Source organism: Oryzias latipes, chromosome 1, assembly GCF_053564925.1.
Source record: "Oryzias latipes strain Hd-rR chromosome 1, Olatipes_Hd-rR_3.1".
Classification (NCBI taxonomy): domain Eukaryota; kingdom Metazoa; phylum Chordata; class Actinopteri; order Beloniformes; family Adrianichthyidae; genus Oryzias; species Oryzias latipes.
The window spans coordinates 13,509,916-13,532,570 of NC_136237.1; the positions used below are offsets into that span (position 1 = coordinate 13,509,916).

The 22,655-nt window shown below is 40.2% G+C and overlaps 1 protein-coding gene across 4 annotated transcripts in view; it reads left to right on the top strand.

Annotated features, from left to right (window-relative positions):
- Positions 1–2,436: 2,436 nt before the first annotated feature.
- trmt1 (tRNA methyltransferase 1) overlaps positions 2,437–22,655 on the top strand; it is a 28,093-nt gene continuing 7,874 nt past the window's right edge. For 2 of the 4 annotated variants that reach the window (XM_078941693.1, XM_004084214.5), the window contains exons 1-7: positions 2,437–2,797; positions 3,585–3,933; positions 6,181–6,370; positions 10,607–10,794; positions 11,621–11,736; positions 11,942–12,054; positions 12,972–13,120. In XM_078941693.1, the coding sequence (XP_078797819.1) occupies positions 3,596–3,933; positions 6,181–6,370; positions 10,607–10,794; positions 11,621–11,736; positions 11,942–12,054; positions 12,972–13,120 (1,094 nt within the window). In that variant the 5' untranslated portion in view covers positions 2,437–2,797; positions 3,585–3,595. The remainder of the gene's footprint in view (positions 2,798–3,584; positions 3,934–6,180; positions 6,371–10,606; positions 10,795–11,620; positions 11,737–11,941; positions 12,055–12,971; positions 13,121–22,655) is intronic. The other 2 variants (XM_011492386.4, XM_078941748.1) reach the window with 2 other exon arrangements.

The window sequence follows — 22,655 nt, forward strand, 5'->3', positions numbered from 1 at the left end:
CCCCAACATAACACTACCGGTGCAACAAAAATGGCGAGCTTTGTTGGAGCTGTCCCCCCGTTCAGTTTTGAACCAGATCCAAGCTTGGACGAGGAAAACGTAGAACCACATATTTGTCTGCAAGTGGATGCATGAGAATGGAGCGAAGAACATTTTATACAAAACATACATTCTTTTTCCAACTGATTTTTTTTGTCAGCTTTTGTTTCACAACAATTTCAATGAAGAAATACTCAGAAATGCAATTTTAAACTTATTATTTTTTCCATCAAAGTGCAAGTTTAGTCATCATTAAAAAACAATTGAAGCGTTGGCTTCTGAAATCTCAAATGTGTAATCACATGTGACCAGGACCATTTTATTACTAAACAGACACTGATTTTAAAATATTTGTTTTAGTTTATTTCTGTATTTTTATTTTTTATTTTGTATATTGTATTGTACCTCTGTTTTATATTATGTTTTTATTCTGTTTCATTCTCTGTTTTATATTCTGCTTTGTATAATGTGTTATTTCTTCTTCTTAATACTTGTTTTATTTCTATACTAACATCCACCCGCCAGGGGACTGCAGACTTAGCCTGTGGCTAAAATCTGGCATATTTACGTGTAATTTAAATGTTCATTTATTAAAAGTGTCCCTCTTTAATAAACATTACCATTACAATGATCAGAAAAATGCCACAAGAACCTGTTAAAAACTCCAAAAACACAATTGTCATCAGAATGGGTCTTTGAAATAGCATTATTGATTGAAAAGGTTTATTGAAATTGGAATTGATTTATTTCAAGCAATCAAAACAAAGAATGCTAAAGACAAACAAAAGAGATACACATATAAAGATAAATATTTCAAGCTAATAGATGATAGGAAAATAAAAAAAATAAAGGTAAAAGTGATGCATACATCCACAGACACATGTAAATGATGCCATTTTTTTTACTCTTGTGCTTATACATAATGTGTATGACATATTTGATTTATTAAATGTGAAGTTTGTCAAAAGTAGTTTAATTAATTGATTGAATGTTTTTGTTCTTGATTTTAATTGCTTGAAAGTGAGTTGGAGGCAATACATTAAAACTCAGTGGGAAGAAATTAAAAGATACGGAAAGAAATTCTGTGTGAGTAAAACACTTAAACATAAGGAACATCTCATTTCAGTTTTTTATGTATGTTTTCATTGATTTGTTTACTTTTTTCTACAACAAAAACAACCCCAATGTTTACTTCACTTTAAGGATAAATACAAGGAAAAACCTACTTTAATCCACTGCAGTTTAGTTATTGGAGTGTAAAATTGGACAAGAGAACGACCCCCCAGAATGTGCAAAACACTTCTGTACTGAACAAGTTTAGCATCTTCTTTTAGTGCATCAGGTTAAAAGCCCTAGATTGATGAAACTTATGATTTTAATATGTTTGTGTGGCATTTTTCTCACGATGGAATACATATAAAAAGAAGATTGAGCTTAAAACTGCATTTCTGAGTATTTTCTTTATTCAAATTGTAGTGAATGAAAATATGTTGAAAAAGAGCACATTCGTTTTGTAGAAAATACACTTGACAACAAGCTCCATTCTTCATTCACCAGTAGACCATGTTTCTTAGTTTTCCTTGTCTGAGCTGGCATCTGAATCTAAATTTTACGCCTGGATAGCTCCAAAATTGCTTGCCATTTTTATTGTGCCAGTAATGTTAGGTTGGGGGTGTGAGGAGCACTAAGTTTTAGCGGGAAAATGTAAACAGAGAGCTCTCAACAACAGAGAGGAGAATGGGGGGCAGGGATGCTGCACACCAACGGTCCCACCTTCAACTCAGAGGTAAATTTCTGATAGAAACTATGCTCTAGAAAATGACAGAGTTTTTATTACTTTGGCTAAAATTGCACAGTCACAATTAAAAGACCCTTGGGAATGCTTTTATAACACAAATGTATTGAAGTGGCATTTTAATTTAGGTTAGAGTTCAAATAAAAAATAATTTTTTTCTTCCTTTTTTACTGGTTTACACCCAAATTCCTTCACAATGCGGTGCTTCAACAATAAAGTATTGTTGTATATTAAAGTAAGGATAAACTTAGTTGATTTACTTCTTTTAATTAAACAGCTCTTTGTGCATGACAAAAGAAGGAAAATAAGTTGGTTACTTCCTTCAAAGCATTTCTTTCTTTTAACAGACCTGATTTGATGATCATGCACACTAAACTGAACCGCTGCACTGACCTGAATTGACCTTGCAAATTAATAAATAAATCTAAGAGTTTATTTCTGGGTTAGTGTCTTGCTCTATTAATGTTAGGCACCAAGGTTTTACTTTTTTAAATCCCTGCATGAGTGCTTAACACACTGCAGCAGAAGTAGGCGAAATGTCACTGACTTCTTGACTCGATTGTACGCAACTGTCTGACGTCACGCCACTCTGACAGAGGGGTGGAGTTTCGACAGTTTCTTGATCTTTTCTGACCATGCAGGCTTCCGTAGATTCGCTGCTAACACTCCAGCGTCCATGTGCTAACGCCAGTTAACAGGAACATTTATTGTTTTGCAGCAAACGGCTACTAGAGGGACCGTAAAGGCTGAGTTAAGTGGGAAAAATAGTTTATTGGGGTAGAAAAGTATTCGATAAACACGTAACTGACGCTTGTTTTGTCATGCTAGCAACAAGCTAGGTTGAGGCTTGCTCGTATGTAGCACAGGGTCTCTGGAAACTTGTTTCTCATGTTTATGAAGTGTAGGACTGCGATAAGGTTTTTGTCCAACTTTTATTTAGAAAAAACTGCTAGTCATTAGAGGGTAAGTTGTTTGAGCATTAATAAAAAAAAATCCTAATTAGCCTAAAAAAATCTATTTGTTTGATTTGATGTAAAAGTTGGGATATGGTAGATCACAGTAGATATTTTGATCTTAATCTGAAAACTGTGGTACATGATTATCACAATTTGTAGTTAAGATGTGCAAAAAACAGTTTTTTGTTCTCACATCTTTTATTTTTCTGATTTTCGGATGTTCATTAGGTTTAGGGAGACTAACTTCACATAATTTAACCCAATTGATTGAGTTTAACTAAGCTTAGCCCAATAAATGAAAGACATGTTGTGACATGTATAAAGACAATTCAGCTCAAAATGGCACTTCTGAGTATTTCTTCATTAAATTGTTATGAATCAGGAGCAGACAATACACTGTGGGCCGCCAGCGTCCTGCTCTGTGCTCTCAGCAACAGGGAGGTGAATGGGGGCGGAGTTGCACTGCACCAAAGATGATTGAAGTTTGTCTTTTAGCAGCAACCAAACACGATTATTGTTTAACTTTGGGGTTAAACAGGAAAAAGACAACAGGACAGAATAACACAAGAGATTATTTTTGTGCAAATGTCTAGATTTTTGTTTTCCGATTTCATCAGTTTTGCTTTACATTTTAAATTTTGTGCTGCATACAGTTTTTGTAAATAGTAGTTAGTCTTTTAAATTGGTAATAAGCTTCTTGATAAAAATGCAAATGTTTGGATTGAACATAAAAAACATGACTGTATTTCTATACTCAGAAGAATAACCTCCATTTCTGCATTTCTGTTTTGCAGCTTGTTTCTGCATGCTGGGGCGACCTTTCCTGCTTTTCTCTTGCCGCTTGTATTCTCCTTGCACTCGATCCGTAAGGTTGGATCTTTGGAGTTTTGGTTGTGCTGTCGCTACCAGCAGGAGGCTCAGTTCCATGGAAGACGAGGTTACAACCGCCAACCCTCCACCAACATCTGCTGCATGTTCAGCTGCAGATACGAGTTCAGACGCCGCAGGAACTCAGGAGAAGACCACCGCTGTGGAGCTGTTATCTGGAGAGACAGTGGTCAGGGAAGGGAAGGCGGCCATCTTGTTTCCTAGTGCCAATGAGGTGTTTTACAACCCAGTCCAGGAGTTTAACAGGGATTTAACGTGAGTGAATGACAAGAAAACATGCTAGAAAAATGAGGACTTTAAAGTGAGCAGATTTGGGAATTTTAGTGTAAAACAAGAATCTGCATTCAGGTCTGCATCAATGCAAATACAAAGATTTTCTAGATGCATGTGGAGAAACGCTGTTTGTCCTTTATTGTTTTAGCTTCAATCTCGACATAAGACTTTAAAATAACCAGTTTTTTCTTAGATAATCTAAAAAATTATGAATTATCTGATACAATTAAAATAAATCTTACTAGTGATTTAGGTTTTATTCATAACTCGTCCTCCACAACTCATTATACCTTTTAATGAAAAGGAGTTACAAAGAACTGGTGGAGGTAGCTAAACGGAGTAAACTAGTTGTTTAGATCCATAAGAATGGAGCAAAACGGAGCTTCTGGCCTGCAGATTGTAGTTTTTTAAGTTACAAATTTGCTCTTTTTCCAACAGCATTTTTTCATCTGCTTCTGAGTCACAACAATTTGGGTAAAGAGATACTTAGAAATGCAAATTTAAGCTGAATTTTTCTAATAAATGTCCTCCATCAGAAAAATACCACAAGAATTTATGAGAAACACCAAAAACACAATTTTCATTGGAGTGGGTCTTTAAAAATATGTTTCATATTTCATATTTTTCTTGGCCATTCAGTCTGATTACCCGTTCTGATATCAGTCTAGCTGCTGTCAACAAGTGCATGTACTGAGTACTAAGTACATTGGTGCGCCTAACGTTTTTTCTTAGGTGCACCAGCACAGAAGTTTGGTGCATCCACCTTCTCAGCCATATTGTATTTAACTCAGCAGTTTTACATGGTCACTTTCCTTTTTAATCTGTGTCAGTATTGGTATTAAGGACTTGAAAATGATTAACTTACAAACTGGTAAACATAAAGTCCTTTATTTGAAACACAATTCTACAATAATGACTAATTACATGAAAAAGTTGATTTTTAAAGACCCACTCCAATGAAATGTATGTTTTTAGTATTTTTAACATGTTCTAGTATCATTTTCTTCTTATGATAGAAGACATACATAAAATAATTTGGGATTTAAACTATATTTTTTATTCAAATTGGAGCAAATAAAAACATGCCATTAAAAAAAACTCAAATTTATGACACAAGAAAAATGGGCAGACCAAAGTCTCCCTGCTCTGCCCCATTCTGATGCCTCCACTTGTAGACGAATACATCAAAACTGTACGGCTGGATGGCTCCAGAATTTCTCGCCATCTTTGTTACACTGTAATGTTACCTTATGGGTGTGAGGGGCTATCAGCTAGCGGGAGAGAGAGAGAGAGATATCAGTGTGGGGTTACTTCTGCACCCCCCCCCCCCCACACACACACACACACACAACTCAGAGGTGAATTTCTACTAACCTCCTGCTGCCCTGCAGAAACCTTTTGATTTAGCCTAAAAACGGCATACTGATAATTAAAAGAATACTGGAAACACTTAAAAATAGAGCTGGAATTTAACCTAAAAAAAAACTTTGAAAGGTTTTGTAAATAGTAGAGAGCATATCCAGTATCACGTTGTAGGTATGTCCTTAATTAAAATATAATTTATTAGCAGCAGCTACTGGATGTTTGGGTCAGCAGTAACATTCATGTTTGTGGTTTAAGACGCTTCATGTCAAATAACTTTCTGTCAACATGATGGACAAATGTCATCATCCGATCAGTTAATCCTTTAACACCAATAATGTCGCAGTGACACCTATACAACACCGGCTTTTTGTCATACCGTAAATCTTCAACCGTTCACATGATCCAGGTGAATCAGCTGATTCTGACGCAGAGAAAAGCGGCTTTTCTTTCTGACTTTGCAGCGTTTGTGCAGCACATTACTAACGTAGAGCGACGATGCAAAGCTGCTTTTCTCTGCAGCAAAATCAGCTGATAAATGTTGATTACGTAAACACTTAACTGTGCAGTGCTGCACAGCAGCTGTGTGCTGGCAAAACTGCTATGGTTGATAATTTACAGTAGACGAAAGAATGTAAACACTGGAGCTGAAGTTCCGAGGTTAAAGAATTTTGACAGACATTTAGACTACAGATACAGGTTTGAGACTTTCAGAGCAGCAGAAATGTTGTTGTTGTTTTGTTTAGTTTCTTTTCTCCCCACAGAACGGCTTAACACACCGGGGCGACCCTGGATTACCTGGAATTTTTAGGCGCAAATTTAAAAAAGTCAGTCGCATGTGCAACCGCCCTTGTCCTGTTTTTCCAGATGTGCTGTGATCACAGAGTTTGCAAGAGATTTGCTGACTCAGCGTGGAGTGAAGGTGGTGGTACCTGGAGATAAGGAGCGGGTGGTTGTTTCCCTGTCAGACGACAACAACGAGGTTGACGTCCAGCCTGAGCAGGACAACGGTGCGGCGGAGCCTCTGTGTTCTGTAACAGCGGGGGAGAAGTGCGAGGTATGCAAGGCGTGCTGTTCCATAATGCTTTGCAACATACATGACTAGCAATGGGTATCGTCAAGGTTTTAACGGTACTGCTACTCTTATTGATACTGCTTATCGCTCCGGTATTTTAACGATACTCTTATCGATACTTTTTGAGGACGAAAAATGAATAAATCAATAACAAAATTAAGAACATAAAGATTTTAATTTCCTCATTATGCAACAATATTGATTTTTTTTAACAAAACATTTTACTTTATACATTTTTCCAACTTGAAAAGTAAAATACATGAAATAAGAAGTTATTTAAAGAAAAAGAAACAGCAATGTTTTGACATATTGCTGTCATGATGTAAATAAAAAAAAAATTAAATAAACTCTTCACTCTAAAATATAATCCAGTTGCATAGGGCATGGTGGAGTATGCAGGTAGATTACAGAAATCCTCTTTTTTTTTGTTGAAAGTTCTGCATATGGTGCGTGATTTGAACTATAATACACACATTCATCTTTGCTAATAATTTACTTTTTCTGCGAGTCCTGTGTTCAAACTTCAAGGGCTTCTGGGGAATTTCCATTGTATTCATCTTCATTACAAGCTGAGTGTGTGACACAGCCGTCCGATGGGGGATTTTGTGTTTTTTGGGGGGGGGGCAAGAGTTCCGACACCGCAACTCTTGCTGCTTCATCAGCAGGGTGCTTAAAAATCCCACACCGTCACAGCTCTAGTTTATATCCTGTGGGACACAAAAAGTGCGACTGGTCCAGTACCGATAGGAGAACCGTTGAGGTCAGATCTTACCGATACTGCGGTCTTGAAGAATGTTGCACCGGTGCTCGTTCAGAACTGGGGCTCAGTACCCATCCCTTTATGACTGGGACAGATGTCAGAAAACTCACTTTGATTCGTTAAACTTAGTTAATACCTTAGATGCAACTGGCCTTACGAGTAGATGCAGGCCGTCTGCGGGCAAAAAATGGGCAAACCTGAACGTGGCCCACGGGACATTTTAAGATTGTAGACTGTTCAGTGAGCCCGAAGAGCGAAAATGTTCATGCACATCTCTTTCTACAGGCATGGTGCGGATGACAGGTTTAGCAAACACGTACAGTCCCTGACAAAAGTCTTGTCGGTAATCCATTTTGTAGAAACAAAAGCGTATAACCTCACTTTTGATGAATCCATTGGTTTTAGAAATGTCTCACATGACAGCTAAAACCCTCCCAAATTATGTTCAATATACTAAAATAAAATTGCTTCACTGAAGAAAGATTGATCATTTAATGAACAGAGAAAGGTCACATTTTGGCAAGACAAAAAGTTTTGTCGCCTACAGAGAGTAATGAGAAAAATAAACAAATAATTTACTTCAAAAACAAAAATGTTGCATAACATCAGTGAATTAAGTAGTGCTACTGTGAGATCCATATTTAATATCTTGTATGACTTCCATGAGCTTGAAGGACTGCATCCATGCGGTTTGACAATGATTCATACAATTTATCGATGAAGTCATCGCAAGTCATAGCAAAGAAAGCAGTCTTACATGCCTCCCAGAGTTCATCAAGATTCTTTGGTTTCCTCTTCCATGCTTCCTCTTTCATTCTACCCCAGACATGCTCAATGATGTTCATGTCTGGTGACTGGGCTGCCCAGTCCTGGAGCACCTTGATCTCCTTCGCCTTGAGGAACTTTGATGAAGAGATGGAAGTATGCGATGGAGCACCATCCTGCTGCAGAATTTGACCCCTTTTATGGTTGGGATTGTGAGAGGTAGCTAATACTTCTTGATATTTTAGGCTATTGATATTGCCTTCCACCCTGCAAATGTTTCGCACACCCCCATACTGGATGTAACCCCAGGCCATGATTTTTCCGCCACCAAACGTAACTGTTTTCTGGGTGAATCTTGGGTCCATGCGGGCTCCAGTTGGTCTCCTGCAATATTTGCGGCGGCTGTGATGTAATTCAAGTGAAGACTCATCTGAGAAATCCACCTTCTGCCACTTTTCCAGCGTCCATCCTTTTAGCAGGCTGTGGGCCTTGGCAAATGCTACACGTTTTTTCAATTGCCTTTTGTTTAGTGCTGGTTTCTGGGCACTGATTCGGTTTTGAGACAGAATTCTACAAACCGTTGTGGTTGACACAGGGACTTGAGGTGACCAGGCCTGGTGGAGCTCTGCTGCAGTGGAAAAGGGGCTGGCCTTGGATTTTCGAACCCACAAACGGTCCTCCCGAGCAGTTGTCTTGCGGGGTCTGCCGGACCTGGGCTTGTCAAAAACATCTCCAGTCTCTTCAAATCTTTTTCTTATTCTTTGTACTTGACGCTGAGACACATTGAAGGTGTCAGCCACCTCAGCAGTGGATCTGGTCTTCAGCCTCTTGATAATCAACGCTTTGGTCTCAGGGTGAATCGTAGGCATGTTGTCAGAGGTCAAGTTGCAGTTGATGTGAAGGCCTGGTGTGCTAGGGTTCTTTTTTTACACACCCACTAATTGATTGATCAGTAATTGATCACAGGTGAGGCTGTAATCTAGGATTGGGTGCATCATATGACAGGGCGACAAAACTTTTGTCTTGCCAAAATGTGACCTTTCTCTGTTCATTAAATGATCAATCTTTCTTCAGTGAAGCAATTTTATTTTAGTATATTGAACATAATTTGGGAGGGTTTTAGCTTTCATGAGACATTTCTAAAACCAATGGATTCATTAAAAGTGAGGTTATACGCTTTTTTTTTATACAAAATGGATAAGCGACAAGACTTTTGTCAGGGACTGTATACAAAATGCAAGGGAGAACCCAAAAACCATCAGTGCCTGTACGGGTCAACTCTTCCACACAGGTCAAGTGACTAAGGCTCAAGCCAAAACCTTAAATGGAAGACTGTCTCAAACTGCAATTCTAAGTGTCTAAGGGCACTAAACTTGAACCCTACTGGTGTTTAGTCTAAAATTGCAGATTGAAAAAACATATAAAATACTAAAAGGCCTGAAACTCACTGTAGACTTTGGCTCCACTTACTAGTGACCTGGGAAGACTTGATACATTCTTCTGACCTGACAATCAAAATTTATGTGAATAATCTCCGCTCTTTGTTTCTGCTGCTCATGCGGAGGGGTGGAGGGGTTTGGACATCACTTCATAACATTCCTCTCTGGTTTCTGCTGTTCTGCTCAGAGGTACATAGACCTGGCGAAGGGAGAACAGGATGTTCTGTGCTTTTGACGGCTCACAGTATCAGTATGCTAGCAAAGTAAGGCTGATTAGTTTGACTTCAGCTGATTTTAATGGAGCAGTTTTAATGCTCCTCACTTTATGCCCAAATAAATATTATATCACTAGATTATTGCTGAAGAAGAAGAATGGCATTAGAGTGGCATTTTTCTAATGAATTCTCAAAACTGCATTTCTGAGTATTTCTTCATTCAAATTCTTGTGAGTCAGGAGCATTATAAAAAATGCAGTTTGAAACAGATTGTATTTGCGAATACATTGTGAATATTTGTGAAAATACACTGAGCAGGCCACAAGCTCCCTGCTCTGCTCCATTCTGATGCATCCACTTGCAGACAAACAGATCCATGAACGTCTTCATTCTCCTTGTCCAAGCTGGTATCTGGCTCATAACTGCATTGCTCCAATATTGCTCGCCACTTTTGTTGCTGGTGCAACGGCATAATCAGAATTAAAAGACCACTGGGAACGCTTTTAAAATACGTTGATAGATGATTGGAATAGGTCTTTAATACAAACATAAAAATTGTATTCCAGTTTTAAACTGAGAAGCTTTTTCTCCTTCATGGTACCTGGCAACACTTACTGCTTGGTCAGATGATTTTTATTCATCTGGTGAAATTTGAATCTATTTATAGTTTTTATAACTATATTTATTTTATTTAAGATTTAAATGAGGTTTTTCTGGTTCAACTGTGTAAAACGTAACATCCACAGATAGAGGGCGCTTCAGCCATGTTTTTCTTGGTAACACCAGATTGTACTGTTGATCTCTGGCTGATCTCTGATTCTGACCTCTGGTTTGTTGTTTCACAATTCATATCTGGTACCTTTGGAATTTTTATTTTGTGTGTGTTTGCAGCTTTTTCAGTATCACTAGAAATGAGAGGAAAACTCCCAAAAAAAGCTGTACTCTTTCCTGGTGCTCTTTTTGAAATGAACTCAATTTTTGTTTTTCCACAAAAATGTTCTTAGTTTCATGCCTTCTTGTTTGCCATCGTTTCCTTCAGCAAGGTCTTCGTGTCTTGGAGGGCCTGGCAGCGTCTGGTTTGCGGTCGGTGCGTTTCGCCCTGGAGGTGCCTGGCCTGCACAGCATCACTGCAAATGACTTCTCCTCCAAGGCGGCAGCCCTCATCGCCCGGAATGCCCAGTACAACGGAGTTGGTCACCTGCTGCAGGCTAGCTGTAGGGACGCCAGGTGACGCCACCTTAACCCCCCTTGGTTGCAACAACTCTTTGCACTTTAAAGTCTCACTCTGATCATGTTTCAATCTATTTTAAAAGTGTTCCCAGTGGTCTTTTGATTATGATTATGCCATTTTAGCCAACATCAAAAAACCTGTCCTTGTCTTGGACTGTCTTGACCGGCCGCTTGATGAAGGGAAAACTGGGGCCATAACACCCACCCCCATAAAAGGAAGAATCAACCAAGTTCTTAAAAAGAGCAAAAGTTAAGCAAAAATAAAAATAAGAAGAATAATGATAAACAGACAGAAAGAAAAAATCAGTAAATGTCCAACCAGTAATGCCAGAACCCATTAACAAAATCAGTGAGATTCTTAGGTGGAGCTGCGTCCTTCCAAGACACACAGACCTGGAAGAGGGAAAAACTGGGGCTTTATAACAGGACATAGTTTCTGCAGAGCGGCAGTAGTTCATCAGAAATGCACCGCTGAGTTGTTGGCAGAACCATTGGCACAGAGCAACCCCACCCCCCTTTCCCTTCGTAATGCTGATATTTCGGAGCAGGGAGCTTGTGGCCCACTCAGCGTATTTTAATTTTCTATGTAACAAATACGATCTTTTTCTAACTGCATTTTTCGTCTGCTCAAGTGAAGTAGTATGCAATTTTGAGCTTAATTTTTATTTAGATGTGTCCTCCATCATTAGAAAAATTCTGCAAGAATATGTTAAAAACACCAAAAACAGGATTTTCTTCAGAGTGGTTCTTTAAATGCTCATAAATGCTCCAGTATATTCATAAAAGCCATTTTTCTAAACTGCCTGAACTTTTCACCGTCCAGCATGCTGATGTATGAGATGCGTAAAAAAAAGGACCGGTACGACGTGATCGACCTGGATCCCTATGGCAGCCCAGTCACCTTTCTGGATGCTGCTGTGCAGTCTGTGAGTGAAGGAGGTGGGTCTTTCAGTGTGACATTCCAGAGCTTCAACACGAGCTTTAACAAACTTCAACGAAGTCTTTTATAGATGTTTGTGTTTGTTAGAAATCAACTTTTAACTAGTTAAGAATCGTTATTAATTTATGAAGCTAATTGTGTATTTTTGAAGTTTCCTGTTTCATCAGAGGTGTATGCTGTTGTTCGCCCTTCTCTGCCCTGCAGGTCTGCTGTGTATAACGTGCACAGACATGGCTGTGATGGCAGGAAACAGTGGAGAGACCTGCTACAGCAAATATGGTTCCATTTCCATCAAAGCCAAATACTGTCATGAAATGGTGAGGCCTCATGTTCTCACGCACAGAGATGCCCTCATGTTTTTCTGTCACTATGCTTTTAAGATCCACTCCAAGCTCCCTGCCCTGCTCCATTCTGATGCATCCATTTGCAGACGACTACATCCATGTATGTCTCTGTTTTCCTCTCCTGAGCTGACATATGGGTTACTGTACGGCTGGATAGCTCCAATATTGCTCGCTGTTTTTGTTGCAGTGGTTATGTTAGGTTGGGGGTGCGCTCCGGCCGCTCTGCAGAAACTATGTCCTAGAACAGTGTTTTTCAACCAGTGTGCCTATGACATGCAATTCTTAAGCCTTTTAGTGTAAACAGTATCCATGTATATTATAATATATTACCTTTGGAAGACTAAAGAATTAAATATTAGTTATTTTCCTGAGCTCTTTTCCTACCCGAAAGTGAGACGATTCAATCTCTGAGGCACCAGCTTTCACTCCTCATTTCACGGCGCCAACCCAGAGCCGGCCTCTGCAGCGTGTCTGTGTCTCGCCCACAAAAACAAACAACCGAATTTTTTTAAAGATGGATGTGAATATTGTGCATATAAAAGTAAAGCGTTCAGCTAATCACCACTAGCTCCGCAGAAAAAGGGGGTGTTTGTGTTAGCCTGGGGGCGGGGCTGGCAGTGCAGACTCTTCTTGGAAGGGGCTGTTCTCACTGGTCTACGTCACAATGTGAGAACCTACTCGTTTTCATGGATTGGGGGCGACTGGTGCTCAGAGCGCAGGTTTTTAAAGGAATGCTCAGAAATGCGTGAACAGATCAAATGACCACTTTGGGGTTGTTTCTGTGAGGAATGAACATTATAATACACTAAAAAGAATAAACATTTTGCATAGTGTAGGCCTTTTAAAATGAAGTTTTAACTGTGTTTTTGCTCATTTGTTTGTTTTTTCAGGCTCTTCGTATAATCCTCCACAGTTTGGATCAGAGAGCAGCTGTGTACCAGCGGTACATCCAACCTCTCCTGTCTGTCAGTGTGGATTTTTATATTCGGGTCTTTGTTCGCGTCTTTACCGGCCAGGCTACCGTCAAAAACTCAGCCAGGTGTTTATGTGCACACACACACACGCACACACACACACGTATGCAAAAAAGCACAAGGAATACTTCTTGATTTCATGTTTTTTGTGATTAGTTACTCTAGATTTACGGATAATCTTTTGGTAAATATGACATTGGCAGGACATCTTGTCAGTGCTGGAGAAAGGGGTCAAGAAAATTCAAAAATACCTGCTAAAAAATCTATTTTACATAGAAATATTGAAAAAGAAAAACAACGAAGTGAGAATTCTTTTATTTTAAGTTCATGTCCCAACAACTTTGTCTGATAACACAGTGTAGAAGCAAATTGCAAAGGTAGTCCTAGGCTCCTATGCAGTGAGGTCAATAAGTATTTGACCACCCTGTGATTTAGCAAGTTTTCCCACTTAAAAGCATGGGGGGTTCTAAAATTTTCATCATAGGTGCATTTCCACAGTGAGAGACAAAATCTGAAGAAACATTCAGAAATCACGTTGTACCATTTTTTTTGTTTTAAAACAATTTATTTGTATATTACTGTGACAAATAAGTATTTGATCACTTGATTATCAGATAGGATTCTGACCAGCAAAGACCTGCTGTTCTGCTTTTAAATAGTCCAACTCCACTCTGCTCATGATTCTAAATTAGTTGCACCTGTTTGAGGTCGTTAGCTTGCATAAAAGCACCTGTGCTCCCCACAAGCAGTCAGAAGTCTAACTACCAACATGGATAAAACCAAAGAGCTGTCAAAAGACACAAGAGACAAAATTGTAGACCTTCACAAAGGTGGAAGTGGCTACGGGGCGTTTACCAAGCAGCTTGGTGAGAAAAGAACAACTGTTGGAGCAATTGTCAGAAAATGGAAGAGGCTAATGATGCCTGTCAATGTCCCTCGGACTGGGGCCCCTTGCAAGCTCTCACCTTGTGGGGTATCGATGATGCTAAGGAAGGTGAAGAATCAGCCCAGGACTACACGGGAGGAGCTGGTCAATGACCTGAAGAGAGCTGGGACCACCGTTTCCAAGGCTACTATAAGTAATCCATTAAAACGTCATGGTTTAAAATCATGTATCGCATGTAAGGTTCCCCTGCTGAAGTCAGCCGATGTCAAGGCCCGTCTGAAGTTTGCCAATCACCATCTTGATGATCCAGAGGAGCCATGGGAGAAAGTCTTGTGGTCAAATGAGACCAAAATAGAACTTTTTGGTCTTAACTCCAATCGGCGTGTTTGGAGGAGAAAGAAGGAGGAGCATCATCCCAAGAACACCATACCTACAGTGAAGCACGGAGGTGGAAGCATCATGCTCTGGGGGTGTTTTTCTGCACAGGGGACAGGACGACTGCACTGTATTAAGGAGAGGATGAACGGGGCTCTGTATTGTGAGATATTGGGCAAAATCCTCCTTACCTCAGTCAGAGCGTTGAAATTGGTGTGGTGGCTGGGTCTTTGACAATGACAATGACCCGAAGCACACAGCCAAGAAAACCAAGAAGTGGCTCCGTAAGAAGCATATCAAGGTTCTGGAGTGGCCTAGCCAGTCTCCAGACCTAAATCCAATAGAGAATCTTTGCAGGGAGCTGAAAGTCCGTGTTGCTCAGCGACAGCCCCAAACCCTGACAGATCTAGAGAAGATCTGTATGGAGGAGTGGGCCAAAATCCCTGCTGCAGTGTGTAGAAACCTAGTAAAGAAACTACAGGAACCGTTTGACCTCTGTAATTCTTAACAATGGCTTCTGTACCAGATATTAAAGTTGTTAACCTCAAGTGATCAAATACTTATTTGTCACAGTAATATACAAATACATTGTTATAAAAAATTGTACAACGTGATTTCTGAATGTTTCTCCAGATTCTGTCTCTCATTGTGGAAATGCACATATGATGCAAATTTTAGACCCCTCCATGTTTTCTAAGTGGGAGAACTTGCTAAATCACAGGGTGATCAAATACTTATTGACCTCACTGTATGTATGGGATCAAATCAGAATGGTTTTAAACTAAATAAAAAAAACAGATTGTAAATACGAAAAAGAAGAAATTGAAAATTTGAAATAAAATGTTTACATTGATCCCTTATTTATTGTGGGAGATACTTTCCACAGTACAGTTAGTGTTGACAGACATGAACATTTTCACATTTTTCCCCTCCTGTTTAAACTTTTAAAGTTCAAACTTTTGTAGAAAAATGTTTTATTTACGAAACTCTGGCAAACTGATGCTACACATGTAGCGTCTGTGAACAGGAGACGCAGCGGAGTTCCAAAGTCTTGAACCGACAGCAGACATCAGGCTCCTTAAAAGCTCTACTTGGACTTTTTTTTTTTTTTTTTTTTTTTTTGAGAACAGTATTTTATTATATTTTTACATAACAAAACAATGAACAAGTCAGCACAGGGTAAACTCAGTCAGTTACACAAGTTGTAGTAATGAGAAAAATAGGGATTACACATGGACATTACTTAACACTATATGTTTTATCTGACCAAAACTGCTTCACCTCTCCTCACCAGTTTCTTGAGAAGACAAAGGAAGAGCATCCCTTTTGTAGTAGACCGATAAGGTCATCAGGAAGATAGTTAAGAAGTGGTTGCCAGATCCGATAAAAATCATCATCATTCCCCCTTAAGGAGGCACTAAGATGCTCCATTGGAAAAATCTGAAACATTTCTTTGTACCATTGGGTAACTGTGGGAGGTTTCTCCCTGATCCACTGCAAAAGAACACATCGTCTCGCCAGGAGCAGGAGTTTTTTCAACAAAATCAACTCTGCAGCAGTTACAGGAAGTTTCTTTGAAGATATATTCAAAAGGAAGAGGGCTGGATCTAGTTTTATTGTTTTGAGTAGTATTGAGGTGAGTTCTTTTGCAACGTTTCTCCAGAATTTGGATATTAATGGACATAGCCAAAAACAATGATAGTAGGTTCCTGTCCGTTTTTTACATTTGATGCATATTTTGGGGACCTGGGGGTTGATTTTATGTAAAAGGTAAGGGGTGCATTGTAGTCTGTGTAATATTCTGTACTGGTTTTCTCTCAGCCTGTTGCACAACGATAATTTATTTACAGATTCAAAGGCCTTGTACCACCTTCCGTCATCTAAGTCAATCCCAAGATCGTTTTCCCACAGCCCTTTAGATCTAGAGTCTTCAAAGTTATCGCATAAAATAACTTTTCTATAAAAGAGGGAGATGAACTTCTTGTTAATAGCTGAGGAAGTAAGGTCCAACAAGAAGCTTTCTATTGGATTTTTGATAGGTTGATTTAGTGGGAGAGAGCATAATGATTCCGCAAAATGCCTAGCTTGAAGAAAACCAAAGAATTGGTAGCGTGGGATCCCGTATTTGATTTGAATTTGTGAGAACGAGGCGATGTTTCCTCCATCAAATAAATCACCCACAAATTTTAACCCTTTTGAGTGCCAATCATTGAAGCTGCTTACTCCCCAGCCAGGGGGGAAAGCTTTGTTATGTATCAAAGGCTTTAATGCCAGTGAGGAGCCTTGTTGGCTGGCCTGCTTGGTGATGTTTCGCCAGATTTTGAGTGTGTTTTTAAGGATGAGATTGTTTGCAACCTCTCCTGGGAGCTCATTAAGATTTATTGAAAGCAAACTTAATAGAGAGTGGGGGGCACAGCTCCAAGCATCCACATGAGGTTCTTCCGGGTTGAGGAAATGTTTGAGCCAGCCATACACTACCCTGGCATGACGGGCCCAGTTGTAGTATAAGAAGTTGGGGAGCGCTTGGCCTCCCTTGTTTAACGGCAACTGTAGAGTCCTCATTTTTAGTCGTGGTCTTTTACCATACCATATAAACCGGGATATAGATCTTTGGATATCTAATATAGCCAATCTGTTAATCCTAAGTGGTAGCATTTGCATCGGGTATAGGAGTCTGGGAAGAGCGTTCATTTTAATTAAGCTGATCCTACCCATGCATGACAAAGGAAGATCAAACCATCTATTCAAGTCATTTTTGACTGATTTTACAGTAGTTGTAAAATTTTGTTTATACAGATCCTTAATTGAAGTCGATACTCTAATCCCCAGGTAAATAAAACCGGAGAGTGACCATTTGAATGGGAAGTCAACTAGTGTGGTGTGGTCTCCAAAGTTGCCTAGAGGCAGCGCTTCCGACTTCTCAAAATTGATTTTATAGCCAGGTATCTCACCAAATTGATTAATAATTGAGATTAGGTTAGGTATGGAATCCTCCGGGTTCGTAATAAACAAAAGGACGTCATCAGCATAGAGTGAGATTTTATGCTCAGTTTTTCCTAAGGTGACACCAGACAGATTTTTGTGATGTCTGATGGTTTCTGCCAGTGGCTCCAATGCAAGGGCGAATAGTAACGGAGATAGGGGACATCCCTGGCGAGTACCTCTAGATAGGGGAATGATATCAGATGTTGACCCGTTTACGCGAATCCTGGCAGTTGGAGATCTATATAAAAGATAAATCCAATTTATAAAATCTGGACCAAGTCCAAACTTGTCTAGCGTATCAAATAGATACTCCCACTCAACACGGTCGAATGCTTTTTCAGCGTCTAACGATAGTATCAGGGCTCTAGTTCTGGAATATTGGGAAAAGTGGATAATATTAAGTAACCTGCGAACATTAGAGTGAGAGTATCTATTCTTAATAAAGCCAGTCTGATCCGGATTTATTAGAGTAGGCAGTACTAACTCCAGCCTTCTGGCGAGTAGTTTTGCAAGTATTTTAATGTCAGTACCAAGTAAACTGATTGGTCTGTAAGAGGCACAATTATCTGCAGGTTTGTCTTTTTTCAGAATTAAAGAGATGTGGGCCAGATTCAGGGTAGGTGGAAGACATCCCCTCATACCCGACTCGCCAAACATATTTGTTAGAGGTCCTACAACCAATTTAGCCATTTTTTTTATAATATTCGGGACCGAATCCATCGGGGCCTGGAGCTTTTCCATTGGGTAGGGAATTGATGGTCTCCATGACCTCATTCTCTGTAATTGGTCTACCCAGATTACGGCATTTTTCCTCTGACAGATAGGGAAAGACAACTCCATTCAGGAAATGCTTCCTTTTAATTGATGTGTTTTGACACTCTGAAGTGTACAGATTTCGAAAGAATTCTTTCATTATATTACAAATGTTTTTGGATTTGAAATGGTGAGTATTAGTATAGTCTTTGAGAGATGATATTATGGTAGGGGCAGTCCGACCTCTCGCCAGTCGGGCCAGTAGTCTACCAGGTTTGTTACCAGATGTGAATAAACGATGTTTGGCAAAAAATACAGCAGATTCAGCCTTTTGAGTTAGTAAGTGATCCAGCGCAGATCGGGCAGCTTCCAGTTTTTAAAACCAGTGGTAGAAAAAGACATTTTGAGCTCTCTGTCCAAATTTTTAATTTGTTGTTCTAAGTCTAGTTGTTTTGATAAGACAATTTTTTCCTCGCTGCTGTATAGGAGATAATAGAACCCCTCATAAAGGCTTTTCCAGCCTCCCATAAGATGGAAGCTGAGGTATCAGATGTATCATTTTTGGAAATGTAAAGTTTCCACTCTGCTTCCAAGTAGGATCTAAAAGCAGGGTTGCTAAGTAAAAGCGAATTCAGGTGCCATTGTCTAGCCTGTGGGTCATAGTAAGGGGGCATGAGTTCAACTGTGACAGAAGAGTGATCAGAGAGGGGACAAGTGTTAATAGAGCATGATTTAGTCCGATCGATAATTGGTCTGGAAACAAAGATATAATCAATTCTTGAGAAGGAATGGTGAGGATGAGAGAAGAATGTAAAATTTTTTCCTTGAGGGTTGATGACCCTCCATGCATCTAATAATCCAAGAGCTGTACACAAATCTGTTGTAGCATGAGATATTTTGGAAGGGGGACTTTTTTTTGCTGGTTTGTGATCTAAATTAGGGTTTAAGCCACAATTAAAGTCGCCTCCAAGTATGATGTGGCCAGGACATATTGCCGAAACTTCAGCTAACTAATAATTTTGAGTAAAATGAGCCTTCATAGCTATTTGGAGCATAAACACTTCCTATCATAATTTGTTCCCCATACAAAAATCCAGTGATCAAGACAAATCGTCCCTCTTTGTCCTGTACAATTTTATCAATTGTGAATGGCAAGTGTTTGTGAATGAGTATTGCCACTCCTCTACTTTTTGAGGTATATGAGGCAAAGAAGATTTGGCCAACCCAATCACGTCTGAGTTTCAAATGTTCTGGGTCAGTTAGGTGGGTTTCCTGTAGAAGTGCTACCTGCACCTTATCTTTTTTAAGCATGGAGAGTAATTTACGCCTCTTCACCACGTGGTTGATACCTTTGACATTAAGTCACCTTACCTTTGACATTAATTTTTATATCACTCATAAGGTAAGTAACCTTTAGCTATCAGATAAAGGTGATTTAGTTTGAGAAATGTAACAGAGTGATACAAGATGACCCCATATGCATGAACTATATTGGATTGATTAAAGAGTTGTGCTGTCATAAACAAACCTATTCTGAACATCAGGAGATCAAACAGAACAGTTAAGTCTACAGAAAACCCAAACAAAAACACCCATTGTAACATGTGGCTTTCAGGAGCCTGGAAAGTTGGGTAATAGGAAAAAACAACAAAAAAAAAACTCAAAAACTACAAACGTCCTATGACAAAAAGAAGAAAATATGGCCACGTGCTGCTGAGGTTTGTTATTGTCCCTGGAGAAGGAGAGAAGGAAGAAGAAAAAAAAAGAAAGTCCCCCGAAGCAATCCCACCCCCGCCCCCACTATGCGTCAACCTCACTCTTCTAATAACAGAAATACTCTTTTAGTCTTATCTAGATTCTAAACGTAAAGGGCTTCAAAAATAGATAAATAATAAAATAAAAAAATTGAAAAAAAAAAAAGTTATATTAAAATGTTAAATTGCGCATGAGCATTTCTATGGCATTTAAGATATACTTCAAAAATAATCCTGACAGGAGATTATTTTTCCATCAGTTTGTAGTATTTCTCAGTTGTGGATGAATATTTACCACATAATGCAAGAGAAAAAAAAAGGAGGAAGAAAAAAAAAAGAACAGCTTTACAAACTTGTTGGATCCTCTTCTGTAGCATCTAGACCAATGCGTTGAGAAAGTCTTCAGCAGCACTTTTTGTTTCAAACTTGTGATCCGATTCGTTGTGGTGCACCACCAGTGTGGCTGGATAGCGCATGTTGAAGCGGATCCCTTTACTGATCAACGCCTGGCATACTCCGTTGAACACCCGGCGTTCCTCTCTGACAGCCGCAGAGAGATCCTGCTGGATGTAGATCCGCTGACCGTCGTGTTCCAGCGTGAGTTTTTTTTCGGAGCGCTGTGAGTATCCTCGATTTGTCCCTCAAGTTGTGGAGTTTAATATTCACCGGGCGAGGACGTGCATTCCGCGGTCCCAAGCCGCGGTGCGCACTTGATCGCGGGGTTCGCGTCAAGCCCGAGCAGGGTCGGCAGCCACGACTCGAAAAACTGCAAGGGTTGGTTTCCCTCCGTGCCCTCCTTTAGATTAAGGATGCGGATATTGTCACGTCTGCTCCGGTTTTCCATTTCGACCATGCCAGCTTCCAGTTCTTTGATTTTCTTTTCAGTTTGGTGACTTTTTCTTGCAGGACAGACAGCGTGTCCTCTACGCATGACACGCGCTGCTCTGCCTCCGTAATACGCTTAGAGTGGCTCTCCAGGGTCGCCGAGAACCTATCCAAGGTTTCGGAGAGTTTAGAAAATTTGTCCTCCATTATTTCACAAAAGTTTTGAGAGACCTCCCGTATCAAGGCGGAGGTTTCCATAATTGGTGGAGACTGAGTGTTGTCCGCAGGCGAGTTATCTGCTGCATTTAGCGATGTGCTAGCAGAGGGTGTTAGCATCGTTTTCCGCGTCTGTATTTTCGTTTGTTTCGACATTTTTGAATTGAAACTGCTCCTCAGGTAACCGGTGTGGATTAGATGTATCTGGCTTATCCAATAAGCTGAGGCAAAAAAGAGTGATCCAAGGTAGAAGTGGGAGCGGGAGCACGACAAAAACACGTCCCTCAGTCAGCCATCATCACGTGACCCTCCATACTTGGACTTTTTAACATATTAGTCAACGTTAAACCTTTTAAGACAGACTGAGTGGTCTTTTAAAGGAACTTAAGCATTTAGTAGTTCTAGTTCAGGGGTCTCAAACTCAATTTACCTTGGGGCCTCTGAAGGCCGAGTATGGCTGAGGGTGGGCTACGATCTCAGAGTGCATGCACACGAGCGCAGCTCATGGGTGTCTGCGCGTCAATGCTAATTTAAATCAGAAATCCTGTAGACCAGTGGCGGTTTTTGATATGGGCGATGTGGGCGGTCGCCTAGGGCGGCACTTTTCAGGGGGCGGCATTTGCCGTGCCTGATGCGTTACACATGTAAGGGTTAATGGCCGACGAAGTGTGCGGTTACTACTTTTTAACGCACGCCGTGGAAGCCTGAACCGTCCGACGCGAAGCGGAGGACGGTTGCTTCCGCGAAGTGCGTTAAAAAGTAGTAACCGCACACTTCGAAGGCCATTAACCCGCTTATACCATGGTCACTTACAAAAGCAATACATATTAACCAGGTTTTAGTCCTTAATTCTTGTTTTTTTTTTCGATTTGTATCACTTTTCTCATAAACAGCGGACTATATGTTACGTGATGCGGCGCATCGCGCCGCATCACGTAACATATAGTCCGCGTCGCGCAGCACCACCGCTGCAGTCAAGATTCAGCGATATATATATGCTGATCGTCCCGATGGGTTGAATAAAGCATCAATTCAGAGGGAAAGTTAATCGCTTACCGCTTGTTTTTGCCCCGATGATGAAGCAAAAGGTTGTTTTACAGAAGCCGGCGCAGTGATACAAATCATTTAAGCTAGCCGACCGGAACTTCTTTTTTCACCGTGCGGTTATCAGGTTTTAACGCATACCCAGCAGCCAATCAGAATCAAGTATTCAACCGGACCATGGTATAAAATGTGCTAACTTGTTATATTCAAAGAGGCAGCTTGGAGCTTTTAACTTGAAGTTGCTTCAGCAGCCGACACTTAATGCTTTTGTTTTGACACATCAGACTGTTAAGAATGTCTTCGTCCTATGTCCTCTTCACACTTAAGGTGCAAAAAAAAAAAAAAAAAAAAAAAAAAAAAAAGGATAATCAATGTAAAACAGGCACATGAAAGGGAATTAGGCAGAACAAACACCCGTGCTCAACCCAATTTCGACAAAAGCAGGCAATGGGGATTATTTCCCACAATTCTTTGCTCCGACACAGCAGACCCGATGCGCACGTGACCACCGCCCTCTGCTGTAAGACGCTTGCGGCCACACCTCTTTGCGGTGGTGTTTGGAACGTAAGTCAAAAAACTCGAGAGGGGAGCGCAATTCTCCGGTGGCTGGCTGAATCACACTAACAGGTGATTGGGAGTCTTTTTCTATCTGACAATCAACTCTGAGCCGCAGCTGCGCCTCCCGTCATAGAGACGGAGCCGCATGTGTCAGAGGAAAGGGGAGGGGGAGGGGGGATGAGCGCAGACCATTTTTTATGGATT